This window comes from Empidonax traillii, unplaced genomic scaffold (genome assembly GCF_003031625.1).
Source record: "Empidonax traillii isolate 1590-97213 ecotype Southwest subspecies unplaced genomic scaffold, ASM303162v1 scaffold242:size1152717, whole genome shotgun sequence".
In the NCBI taxonomy this organism is placed as follows: Eukaryota; Metazoa; Chordata; class Aves; order Passeriformes; family Tyrannidae; genus Empidonax; species Empidonax traillii.
In genome coordinates, this window is record NW_020955435.1 from 710,194 (window position 1) to 723,473 (window position 13,280).

Here is a 13,280-nt window from a genome sequence, read left to right on the forward strand (position 1 = left end):
TCATGACACAAAACATGCATTCATTTTATTCACAAAAACAGCCTGGATCGCTAAAACATTACAAACAGCATTTCAATTTAATGATGGAGAGAGAGCTGGAGAGACGGGGGGTGAACAGAAGAGAAATATCACTTTGCGTAACTGCTTCAGCACAGGTCCTGCAATATTCTGGTTTATTTTGATCTGAACTTCCGTTAAGTTTACAAAAATTACTTCTAGGAGTAAACCGTTGCAATTAGGAGGATTTTTCTGTACGCAGCATTTCTGGTTCTATATTAATAAACTAACAATGACTTTTTTTTTTTTTTACTTTTTTTTACTCTTTTTTTTTTTTTTTTTTTTTTTTTTTTTTTTTTTTTTTTTTTTTTTTTTTTTTTTTTTTTTTTTTTTTTTTTTTTTTTTTTTTTTTTTTTTTTTTTTTTTTTTTTTTTTTTTTTTGTGAATTCCGCCGGTTGTGTAGCAATTGTTTTCTTCAACCTTTTATACCGACCCTCTTGCGGGTTAAAACTTTCCAGAGGTGAATGGCGAGGAGGAGGGATACTACATCGCTTTAAACATATTCTCATTTATAAACATGAAGTTGAGGCATTCTAGAAACTATCCACTCTATTGTATGATGGGAAAGAATCAAATAAAAAGTATAAATGAGGGTGCAATTAAACAACTGTGCTAAATTACAGTAGTGCTTATTAGTAACTAGATTTTAAAAGGTTACTGTAAATTTACATTCCCTACACAAGTACTGCATCTTTCACACATAAACAACATCAACACCAAAACACAGAAAGAAACTGATTGTCCATACTCTGTCTATTAAGTCTTGGTACTTTACAGATCCATTGTTTTTTTCTTTTAATAATTTTTTTGTTTTTTTATTTGAAAAGCAGTTAAATGTCTGACTAGGACTCGAAGATGTTAAAACGAACGCAAAAAAAGAAAAAAAAAGAAGAAGAAAAACAAAAGAAGAAAAAAAATTATAAAAACAGGAATGAGATTTGCGAGAAAATATTTTTGGTTCTAAAGAGACACAGGTGCATCCATTCATTTCAGCCAAAAATCCCTTGCCTGAGACAACACAAGCAAGCAGTGACATTGCACTTGGATGACAGAGCTTTGGGATTCCCGTTCCTACTGGAACCATCTGAACGCGGCTCCTGTAGGAAGCATCACCTTCTGGAAAGGAAGAGAGACAGGGAGGGGGGACAGAAGAAGAAGGGACAAGGCGTTAGGTCGGGTCCGGCAGGGTTGGGCACCCACCCCTCACCCCAGCCCGGCACCCCGGCCAGCGGCCTCGGGGCAGATTCACCCCGGGCTCAGCACCTCCCAAAGCAGCCGAGTATCCCAGGATTTCCAACCCAGGAAGCCAGCTGGAGGGAGACTTGGGGTCCCCCGACTGCCACCTCCCACCCTGGCAGGGCACCAGCACAGGAGCTTGGCCAATGTTCCCACATTCCCATGTCCCCAGGACAGTGGCACAGCCCCCAACCTCCCCTCCTGTGAGCACAGTGATCAGGCCACGGGGAGTTGGCACAACAGCCCCCTTGGTGCCAGCCCCCACTTTCCCTGCTATGGATGGACAGACAGACACCCATAGGACAGGACCCCAGCCAACAGATGGGTTTAGGAGTGCATTTAGGTGCAAACTGAGGCAGGGAGTGAGCTGGACAGGCTCGGGGACACCAGGCAGGGAGCTGCTCGGGACACAGGGAACATCACCCCCAGCCTCAGTGAACAACCCTGACCCCAACACAGCAGCCCCGGGCACCACCAGGGAACTCTCAGCACCTCACAGGGAAGAGGGATGAGTCCCACTAGCTTCACCACACCCAGCAATGCGCCCAACAATGAATGAGACCTCTCTGAAGCCACCTCCAGGCAATGCCCCAACAGCACTGTGGTCCTTTGGAAGGAGAACCAGGGATGTTTCCCAGCTGGATGGGCTGGAAAACCTGTGCAACGTTCATGGGAACACGGGTGGAGTATGCAAGGACCACAACACCTCTCAGTGCCAACAGCCTCCAAACAAGGCCAAGCCATGCTGGACAGGCACACAATCCCCTTAGAGGGCCTTCCATTCAGCTCCTGCATCTCCAAACAAGCGAGGGACACCAAGAGGAAGGCGACAGGCTGTGGTGATGGGCTCAGGACAGCACACTGGGCTGCCATGGGGTGGGGGGACACAGCCCCAGCTCCTAGTGTTGAGCCCATATGCAGGCCTAGGACACCTCATGTAGCATCCCAAGAGTCAAACCCGTGCCACATTCCGGTCCCTAACCCCACACAGGAGTCAGATTGATCTCACTGATCCTTCTCTTGGATCAACTCACCCACCAAGCCTCAATGAGTAACCAGGGCAGTGCCCCCCACCCCTGCACGAGGGACCTCAACGTGCTCACTTCCACAGGTACCACAACCCACACATGGGGCTTGGGCAAGGAGAGGGGGGTAAAGGGCTGGAACAGGCAGGAGTTGGTGGTGGCCACCAGGCTGCTGACAGATCAGCCCTGCTCCTGCTCCCAGCCTGTGTCAAATCCTCTGGGCAGACTGAGCTGGGGCAGTCACAAGCTGCAGGCATCACCCCTTCCCCAAAGGTCTCTGTGACACATAATCAGGCAGCTGGGGAAGGCCCAAGTGCCTCTGCCTGATGATGCACAGGGCTGTGGCACAATGCAGCACCCAAACCAGATCCCACCCAAGGCACTGGGTGCAGAACAGGCAGGGCACAGCATGGTGGAATCTCCAGCAAAGGCCACCAGCCCAGATCCATCATCCCAGGAGAGAGGAACAAGGGGTGAGGAGGCTCCTTATGGGCCTGAAAGGAGATGTCTAATAAACACCTCTGCTCCTTCATTATTAAAGGAAGGTGGACAACCAGCTCTAATGTGGATGCCCAGGATGGATCCCCCTCATCATCACAATCACTAACAGAGTGGTTTAGGTTAGAGCAGACCTTGCAGATCATCTCATTCCACACCCCTGCCATGGGCAGGGACACTTTCCACTATCCCAGGTTGCTCCAAGCCCTGTCCAACCTGGCCTTCACCACTTCCAGGGTTGGGGCAGCCACAGCTTCTCTGGGCAACCTGAGCCAGTGCCTGAACACTCTCAGCATATTTCTACCTAAATCTAAACCTAAATCTACCTTCTTTCAGTTTAAAACCCTCACCCCTTGTCCTCTGTGGTAAGAGTCTCTCTGTGAGGCTGATGTGAGGGTTGCAATGGCCCTCATCGGTGCTATCTGGGGCCTCAAGGCACTTCATCACAGCTTCTCTGGATGGAGAACAGCTCTGTTGAGTCAAATCCCAAGTATTCATGGCCTTTGTGTGACCTACAGCTCTGCAGACAGGCCCAGGGTGACCTGGCCAGCAGCCCCCATGGCATTAGCCAGGGTTGCTGGGGCTGGAAGAGCCCAGAAGAGCCTGGTCAGTGCAGGGACGTGCTGCTGCCTGCTCCGAGCACCCAACCTGCCTCACTGGTCTCGGAGCCCCAGGCAGCCACCACCAGAGTGGGACACCAGCAGTAACTGGTTATTCAGGCTCTGTAGATGTGCAGATAAAGCTTAACTGCAGCTGAGGGATTTAGCCCGTTTTTTTATGCCGCCATAAAGGTTTAATTCTTTTTTTTTTTTTTTTTTTTACTGCTTGATTTTAAATCAGTGTTTAATCACAGCTGCGGCCCCTGTCCGGGCTCTCTGAGGACGTTCCTCTGGATGCACAGGGCTGGCAGGACAGAGTCACTGTCCTTCTCCCAGGCAATGGCAGCACTCCCCACAGAGGGGGATGATGCTTCACAAAGGCCTGGGAATGTTTCAGCTCCATATAAAGGGCCACTGAATGGCCCCTTCTGTCCCAGTATCAAGTACAGTGGTGTGATGGCACCCCACCAGGACCAGCAGCCCATGGACCTCTGCATCCCAGCCTTCTCCAGACATGTCTCCACCACAAGGCAGGTGCTGGTGGTTGCCCTGCAGGTGGCCCAACACAACATATGACCAAGGCTGGTTGACATGGGGTTAGGTTTAACAACCCAGCCACTGACCCAGGTGACCCTGGGACATAAGCCGGGGTCACAGTGTCCCTGACCCAGCCACAGCCTCGTTCAGCTTTATCAAGGTCAACACATGGTGCAAGTGGATACTGTGAGAGAGGGGAGGATCTGTCCTGAAAAAGGGTTGGTGATGCCCTGGAGTGACCCACACCTACCCAGGCTTCCACCACCACCAGCACAACATCTCTCTTCAGCCTCAACACACCGATGGTTGTGCCCAGGAAGGATGGGGACTCATCTCTGGTGAGGCCCAACTCCACCACATGAACTCTACCTATTTCAGTGGCCCCAATTTCTCAGCCAGTCGTGAGATGGAGAAGCCAGTCACAGGGGTGAGTGTTTCATGGGCTCCTGGTGCTATTTATCACCCCTGGACCCAGCACAACGCCGGGAGAAGGGAGCAACTCCTGCGGCTGCTGCGAGCTCCGAGTCTATTGACCCGCTTTAGGACTCTTTGGAAGAAATGAACTTTTTTTTTTCCCTTTCTCCCTTTTTCCAGACCACTGACTCAGCAAATTAGAACAAGAATATAATTTAGCAATACAGCGGTTTTTGAAAGACACAGTCCCCCTCTCCTCATCCCCACCGCCCAAATAGATTTTTTTTTTCCCCTTCAGTATTCATTCAGAGCTGATGCTAATTGAAAAACGTAGGACGTGGCTAAGGGAGCAGCGGGTTTTGGTTGCATTGGGACCACTAGAGGATGGGCAATGCCCTCATGCCAGGATGCACAGTCCAGCTCTGATGTCCAGGTGACTTTTTAGCCTCTGCCAGCTCTGGGGATGCGCTCACTAGAAGGACAAAGCACAGCTGATGGTGGGATCAGCTCACAGAAGAATCAAACCTGGCTTAAGCACACACGCTGGGGACCCTGCAGACAGGCCCAGAGCACCCGTGGGTCTGCAGCACCATGGGACACCCCTGCACTGCTGGCACCCAGCCCTCACCCACACCACACCATGCCACCAGCAGCTGCCCATGGCCCCAAGCTGAATTTCAGACCCACACAACTGGACTTTCCCTGTGGTCCCCACATGAATGTCACACATCCCTGGTGGATTTGGCAAGGTGACACCCCAACCCAACAGCTCTCCTCCAAAGCCAAGGGCAACATCCACAGGTGGGCCATGGAGGGCAGTGACAACCCAAGCACCGTCCCAGAGCCTCACCCCAGGGTACCTGGGCATCCCCAGCAGGAGCAGGGGTGCTCCCAGTTCCACAGGGTGCCGAAGCAGGGGCACTGCCAGAGGGGACTGCAGCACTGTTACCACTGGTAAATCCAGCTGGTGCCTTATGGCCTCATCCTGACCATCCCAAATGGATGCTGGCCCATGGATGGGAGACCTGGCACAGCCACATCACAGGGGATGCCGCCCAGTGCACACTGTAGCAGTTTACCCCCAAAACCAGGGACTGCTGTGCTCAGAGCGGACTGAGCTGAGGGGCTGGGCTCTGGCTGCACCCACAGCCACGAGTTTCACCATCACCAGTTACTCTGAGCTTTGACGCAAAAAGTCACCCCCTACCTCCCCACCCCCTGGGGTTAGATGCCCAGGGAGCTGCCATCCGCTCAGGACAAGGGATACCACCACCAAAACCCCATCAGAGCCCCCATTCTTGCAAAGAGGAGAGTGGAGCTCAGCGTGCCCAGGTGCCCCAGGGAGAGACCCCAGCCCTCCTCCCCACACCAATCAACCCCAGTATGCAAGGAGGGGCGGGGTCTGGGGGCACTGGGCAGAGCACACATCTCGTTGCAAGAGCTGTTAATGGAAAAGGGAAAAATAAAAAAAAGTAAGAAGTACCAGGTGTTTTATTATCTAGGGCAAGATCCGAACCCAGGAGCGCAGCCCAAGGAGGGGTTAGGGTGCCTGAGAGGGGCCGGTTACCTCCAGTGCTGCAGAAGGCTTCTTTTTGAGTTCTTCACATTTTCGGAATTTGCAAATCTGGTGGCCAGTTTTGCGATTCCTACAACTGCTGCACTGCTCGCAGTTTATCCGTCTTCGGCAGGGCGGGCACATGCCGCATCTTTTCCGTTTCTTTTTCCCCGAATTGATGGCAGATGCCAACTCATTCTGCATGGGATACTCTGCCAAGCCAGCCATATGGAGCGCGCTCTCTGCCAGAAACACGCCGGCAGGGGTCATAATGAAAAGGCCTGGGTTGATGGGAAAAGCCCCCAGGTAAGGAAAATCAGAGGGGCCGTTCATTGTCTCTGCAGCTGAGACTGCCTCCATGTCAGAGATACCAGTCCCGTGCTCGCCTGCTAGAGGAAGATGCTCCTGTACCACTCTTTTGAGCATTTCTGTCGACTGAGCAAACTGTTGGAGGGCGGTCTGTCCTTCTGAGGAGAGCTCCGACATCCGGTCTAATTTGCTCAGCATACTAGAGATGTTTTTGTGCTTTGAGGTAGAATGACTTTTATCCACAGTCGCATCGTTGCCATTAGCTAAGGGGTTGCCTTTCTCTGAATGTTCGCTTACAGAGCTGCTGCTACCAAAGGTGGAATAGTGGGAGAGTGGACGGGACTTCTTAAGACTTTTGTTCAAAGGTTCACTTATTATTCCACTTTTGTTCCTCCTCTCGGAGTTGACGGGGGGTTGAGAGTCATCTTGGTTATTTTTTTCCGTCTCTGGCTTGTTCCCAGTGTCTTGATGGGAGCCCGAATTTGACATGGTGCTCGGAGCACAACGACGAAAGCAACCCCCAAAATTTAAAAAAAAAAAAAAAAAAAAAAAAAAAAAAAAAAAAAAAAAAAAAAAAAAAAAAAAAAAAAAGACGAAAAAAAACCCCAAAATTTAAAAAAAACACCCCAAACCCCACCCCCAATGCCAAAGCAAAAAACCCCCAAAGCCCTTCTGGTGGCACCAGCCCGCCGGGCACCGGGGACGCTCAGACGGGAACGCGCATCAACGGGGCGTCTCCTCCCCGCGCCGGCTGCGGAGGACTCAGGGCGCTCAGTGCACAGACATACTCTGCGGCTCTGGGACACACCACGCGGCTCTGGAAGGAGAAAAGAAAAGAGAGTTAGCGCTGGCAAGAGCCAATGGGCTTTTCAAAGCGGCTCTTCCTCCCCCTGCCATGAAAGTCTCAGCGCCGCGAACAAAGGAACTCCAGGGAACGGACCTCGGTGGAGATCCGTTCCGCTGCTCTCTAAAAGGGTCGCCATCCAGACAGAAGTGGGGGGTCACAGGGGAAGTCCTGGCCTGGTAGCAATGGCACTGCGGTGCTTAAAGACTCTCTGTGCCTGGCTCTCCTCCCCCAGGGACGGCAGCCCCAGGGAAGTCACGGGGCTCATCTCCTGCTCCGCTCCAGCGGCGTGCGGCCCCATGCCGGATGGCACCGCAGGCGCCGGCGGGATGCTCCCGAGCTGGGAGCTGGAGCTCATGAAAGGGGTGCCTGGTTCCCACCCTGCAGCTGCCCGTGTTCCCCCAGCATCCCAGCTCCCATGGCCCCTAGTGATGCTGCTCACCCAGCTCAGGCTAGGCTGCACCCCTCACCCTCCTCCTGTTCCTCATCCTCCTTCTCCTCCTGGTTCATGTCCCTGGGCCAGCACTGGGCTGGGGAAGGAAGCCACGCGGAAAGCAACAGCGTCCACTTCCAAGCCCCACGGGGATCCACAGCACCCTCCTCCAAAGCCCACCACCAAGAGCTGCACTGTCCATCTCCACATTCCATGGACAGCCATGGTGTCCAGCTCCAAACCCCACCAAGAGCTGCCATATCCATCCCAAAATCCCATGGGCAGCCATGGTGTCCATTTCCAAACCCCACCAAGATGCTGCAGCATCCACCTCCAAGCCCCAGTGCTGACCTCCTGCCATGCCCGGTGTGCCCAGCCCACATGCCTGGCCGCTCCGGAGGAGCCCCGGGCTCTGCGGTGACAGGCAAAGCCTTCCCGGAACGGAGGCTATGCCACTGTCCCCGGGGCAACTCGCGGGCAGCTGGGCCCAGTGTGGCTGCAAACACTTGTTGTTGTGAAATTCCTCCTCCTCCTCCCTCCCGAGCACACACGCACGCACAGGCACCGCCAAGTAATCAGGCTTTAGAGGAGAAAAGCTGCAGGGCTTAGTGGAGCAGGAACCCGCGTCCCCACCCCGGCGGCAGCTGGGGGAGGGCGGCACTGGGAGGAGGCCCCTCGGCTACCCCATCCCTCCATCCTGGCTATCCCGGCAGCCTCCTCTCTGGAGTCCAGGCAGGGATGTGGCCACGTGTGGAGGGCCCTGCTGCGACCCTCGCTCCTGCGCAGGGGTGATGCAGCAGAGTGAGGAGGATCCCTGCGCCCCCCACACCCCACTCCTGCTCACCCATCACCCTTCGGGTCCCCTTGTCCCGTATAATCTCAGGAACCCCGTAACAGCCCAGGACCCTTTTCCCACGGACACAGCTCGTTAAAGCGCCGATGGGGGCAAGGTCCCTGCGCCAAGCACCGCGGTACCGGCTGCGGAAGCAGCCCTGGTGTCTCACTCCGGTGCCAGAGCCGGCTCGCCCACGAAGAAACCCCCCCGCCCTGGCGCTGAAAACCGCTTGCTTCAGCTGCTGCGGGATTTAAGATGCAGCGCGGATCGATGCAGGGCTTGGGCTCCAGCCGGGAGCTCGCCAGGCCACGTGGGGAGGGAGGGCTGCGGCGGCAGGACGAGCTGCCCTTCCCCAGCCCCACGCAGGGGGGGATGCTGGGTGGCGGCCAGGTGGGGTGCGCCCCAAACGGCTGAAGGGGGCTGGGAGCGTGGGCGGGCTCCTGCCGTGCAGCTGAATCACCATCTCCCTGTGCCAGGGAGGTGGGGGACCCGCCCCTGGAGACCTTAGGACGGGTCACACCTCAGTGCCGAAAGCAAGGGGCGCTGGGGCCGGAGCGGGGAGCGCAGCAGGAAAAGCACCGGACGGGAGGATGTGAGATAAAGCGCCCGGGGGTGTTATCTCACGCCTGCCCGCGGCCGCCTTTCCTGCGGCCCTGCGCCTCTTCCGCCCGGCTCCGCGCCCAGCTGGGAGCCAAGCGCCCGGCAGGATCGGCCCCGGATTTGCCACCCTGCCTGCTCGCCCTGTGGCTGCCAGGGGGCTGCGGGGGGTCCCCAGCCACAACCAGGAGCACGCTTGCATCACCCTGGCGAAGAGCCGAGTTGTGCCGATGTAGGGCTCGATGCCACACCGAGGCGTCCCCACAGCCCCACGGGGTGGGGTCTAGGTGCCAAAAGTAGGGAGGACACCAGCTGAAGCCACACTGTGTTCACCGTCTCCACCAGCTCCCATCTTCCTCTGCAGCCAGCCAGACCTGCCAGCCTTCCCACCACGCCACATGGATGGGGTGCCAGCAGCTCTGAGCCCCTCACTCACAGCCCTCCCAGCCGGGGCGATGGATGCAGAGCCTGGCACGGGGCTCCCCTGAGCACCCACGGCTGCAGTGGGTCGCACGATGAGACAAGGGCACCCCAGCCCACCTGGTGCAGCCCCCCAGCACCGCCGGAGACACGGGGCACACAGCGCCGTGGCCCCGCTCAGCCCCAGAGGCGCGAGGCAGTGCCCGCTGTTGGCACGGGGTGCTGCACCGAGCCGTGCCGAGCTGTGCCAGCGGCACCACTGCACAATCCCGCTATTGTCCCGGCCGCCGCTTTGCCTGCGCCAGCTCCCACCATCTGCAACCACCCGGCGTTGCCCTCCGGCCCCCGGGGCCACCGCGGCAGCAGGCGCCGGACACCGCGGCTGTGCCAGCTGGGACGGGGCTGTCCCCACACTGTCCCCTCCCGGGACCCCAGGATCCGTGTGCTGGGGGTGCCCGCCTAGTTTGCACAAAAGGGGGGTCCCCCCGACTCTGACACCGCGGGACCACCCAGCACAGCCGACATCTCTGCTCCTCGCCAGCCGCTGCCCGGCCCCGTCGTTAATTGCAGCGGGGGGAGGAATTAATGATCTTAATCCCTTCTTTATGATTGACCCGAGTAAAGACAGCGAGCCCCCCCCCCCCCTTCCCGTTCCTGCCCCTTTTCCGGCCCCCATCCCTGGGGAAGGCGCCGGGCAGCGTCATCTGGGTCCCTGTCAGAAGGTGCTTAGTCCCGGCCGCGGCATTAAAGGGCACGTGATGGGCTCCCTCGGCCGGGTCTTTGCACGGGGCAGCTTAGCGGCCTGGAGGGACGCCAGGGTTCAAGGGGACACCACCAAGGTCAGGAGGCCCCAACCCACGCCCAGGGGGTTCCCAGCCCTTCGCAGGACACTGCTCCTCCCCTGCAATGAACCACACTGCTAGGTCCAGGCTGAGCCCACGGGGTCTAAAAGCCTGGTGTGCTGCAGGGGTGAGGGACAGCACCCATGGCACAGGTTGCCCAGAGAAGCTGTGGCTGCCCCGTCCCTGGAAGTGTCCACAGCCAGGCTGGATGGGGCTTGGAGCAACATGGGATGGTAGAAGATGTCCCTGCTAATGGCATGGAGTTGGAACAAGATGGTCTTCAAGGTCCCTTCAAATCCAAACCATTCCAAGGGTTACCCGAAAGACCTGCCTACCACCAGCCTGGGGTGCTCAGATGGGGCAGTCGCGCTCTCCCATGGTCCTGGGGGAAAAAAATGGGATTCTCCACTCCCTGGATCTTCCCCCAGCTCTCAGCACCACACCATCCTGCATCCCCCTTCCTCTGCCCTGGGCTCCCTGCACACCGCACACAGAGGGCTGTGCTGCAATAGTCCTAACAACTCCAAAATAAATAAAGGTTGCAAAAGGATCATCTCTGGTGGTCCAGCACCCGGAGAAACCCCTGCCAGCCAATGAACTGAGAGTCCTCCCAAGTTGGAGGCACCATTCACTGTCAGTGGGGAGCAGGAGAGAAGCTTCACTTCTCTTAAAAAAAATGACAAGCTGCAAATTCCAGCCGGCTCCCCAGTGTTTCGGCTGCATGGCTGGAAAGCCATCAGCTCCCACCGACCTAAGAAGTCTCATCTTCAAGAGAAGAACTTCTGCTTTCCTTTAATTTTAAATAAATCACCCTCCTTCCGGAAAAGCCACCGGTTGGTCAGCCGTGCACAGGCACGGCGCAGAGGGAGAAGAAAGCAGCAAAGCTGATGCCGAGCTGCTCCCGGGCTCCGGAAACAAAGGGAGAAAATCAAAATTCGCCTTTTTTCTAATCCCTGGGCGCTGGGTGGGCACCAGGGGCGGTGGCTTTGTCCGCCCTCGGCAGACGGAGGACGAGGACGGAAGGGACCCTGGCGTCTTTTCAGCCTGGAGAAAGGCTGTAATTGTCCCCTCCACCGGGTTTTGTCCCCACTTCCTCCCCCTCTCCTTGCAACCGCCCGCCCAGCGTGGCCCCCACCTCCCTCCACCACCACCATCACTCCCTGGTGATGGAGGGACTAACAGATGGATGCACAGGCTCAGCCATGCCATGGACAGACTGAAGTAGGGTGCCCACTACCAGCTTGTGCTCCTCCCCAAAGCATCCCAAGTGAAGGTCTAGGGAGGCTGCAGTGGGAGGTTCCTTCCCCTCGCAGCGCTGGAGGTGGTTCCTGTGCTCCTGAGCCACCCTGGTCAACAGCTGACAGGACCTTGGCACGGCCAGGAGCACGGGACCATGGTGGGAGCAATGCATGGGGAGACAAGGCACCCTGGAGGCATCGTGGTGTCTGAAACACACCCTGGGATGAGACACCCAAGGGGTAGAGCCCTGTAGCAGCGTCACGAGTCAGATGGTCCAGCTGCAACCCAGGTCAAAGGCTCAGGAAAACAAGCACCACCAGAACAAGGTTCAGAGCAGCCCCGACCCCAGCACCACAACACCCGACTCAGCTCCAGGTGCCCCATTTCCACAGCACAGTCAAACCTGCTGCTCCCTCCACCAGGTGACACAGGCCAAATGACACAGGCCCTGATTGCAGGCTCGCTGGCCACGTGTCCTGCAGCAGGAGAACCAAGTGAGAAATCAATCTGTGATCTCCCAAGGCTGAATATTCCTTCAGGACACCCATCCAGGGAGAACACGGTGCCTGATAACCAGGAACATCCGGAGGCAAAGACAAGGATGTTGTTTGCAAGCCATCACCTCTGTCAACCTAACAGCCCCTGAGCTCTGCTCTTCAAGTTCATCCTCCCAAAAACTGGTCCAGCCGGATGATCCACTGCTGGATGCGCCATGGAAGTTACCGTCACCCACCACCTTTTCTCCAGACATCAAGAGAGGACTCCCAGGCCTGGGGGAGGTTTGGGCAGTGCTGTGAATGCTCAGGCTCACCCTGGGCAGCTTAAGGACTCGGAGGTATGACGGGTCGAGGTATGACAGGTCGCCAGATGGGCAACTCACACAGAGATAGTTCATCTCCCATGCTCCAGAACATCCTTTGGAGGGCCAGTTGTGGCAGCCGCTCCGCTCGTCTCTGCTGCCGAGGTGGCACTGAGGGACGTTAAGAAGCCAACTCCTGAATTAAAAAGGCTATGGAAGATTAAATCTAGCATCTGGAGTTCGCCCTGGAAGCAGATGGCGAGTCATCATGGTGCAGAGTGGCTTTCACCCGTCTCCTCCTTGCAGGCAGCCGCTCAGCCCCGGTGATGCCCCCCAGGAGCAGCTCCGGACGCACACACGGCGAGGGCCGGGATGTGTCCTGCCAGGTGCATCCTTGGGGACAGTGTGGTGAGGCCATGCTGCATCCTGCTGAGCAAGCAGGAGGTGATGCCACCTCCCCAGTAGGCTCCCTACACCAGGGATCCAGCAAGGGCATATTCTTCCCCGTAGATTGTGGCTTTTCCCACGTAACCCCATGGCTGCAGTGACCTTCTCAATCCACCAGCACGGCAAACACCCCAGAGCCTACCCCCAACGTGCCCTGGACTTCCAAGGAGGTTACCACTGAGTGGAGGATGAGGATGTCCCCAGGGACACCACTGCCTCCGTGCACATCCTTGAACCTCACCCTGTTGCCCTGGCACAGCTGGAGCCACCACTGTGGGGACCAACCTGTGCCTGGGGCTGCCCCGGGCTGGGAAACGTGGCTGCGTCCTGCCTCCTGCCTCCGTGGGGTGGTGGTTACGGATTAAGGAGTCTTAAATGTCAGACGACCAGGCGCTCCCTGGAAATCCACTTATCTCCGCTGCCACTCGGAGCGGCCAGAGCCGGGCGGTTATGGAGATAACGCGATTTGAAGCGTCCACCCGAGCATTGCAGGGCTGCGGGTGCCCTGCGGACAACGCCAGGCACCTCCTCCCCTCCTCCGCTCGCCCAGCTGCTGCCCAGAGAGCCGGGTGACGGCTCAGCCCGGGGGCTGTG

General features: G+C 56.7%; 1 protein-coding gene across 2 annotated transcripts; it reads right to left on the minus strand.

Moving 5' to 3' along the window:
• Nucleotides 1-6,784, minus strand: CXXC5 (CXXC finger protein 5). 2 transcript variants are annotated; one of them, XM_027888639.1, is made up of 2 exons: nucleotides 5,934-6,784; nucleotides 1-1,173 (listed from the first exon to the last, which is right to left on the minus strand). In XM_027888639.1, exons 1-2 carry the CDS (start codon nucleotides 6,717-6,719, stop codon nucleotides 1,129-1,131), a joined length of 831 nt encoding a protein of 276 aa, XP_027744440.1. In that variant the 5' UTR covers nucleotides 6,720-6,784; the 3' UTR covers nucleotides 1-1,128. The 2 variants fall into 2 exon arrangements, 1 of the variants encoding a protein (XP_027744440.1); XR_003571735.1 differs by having other exon boundaries at nucleotides 1,073-1,173; nucleotides 5,850-6,784.
• Nucleotides 6,785-13,280: the final 6,496 nt, after the last annotated feature.

Coding starts and splice junctions, on each gene's coding strand:
- CXXC5 (XM_027888639.1), bottom strand. CDS start 6,719: ATGTCAAATTCGGGCTCCCATCAAGACACTGGGAACAAGCCAGAGACG. Junction 1,174..5,933: donor AGCCTTCTGCAGCACTGGAG/GTAACCGGCCCC, acceptor CTTCCTTTCCAG/AAGGTGATGCTTCCTACAGG.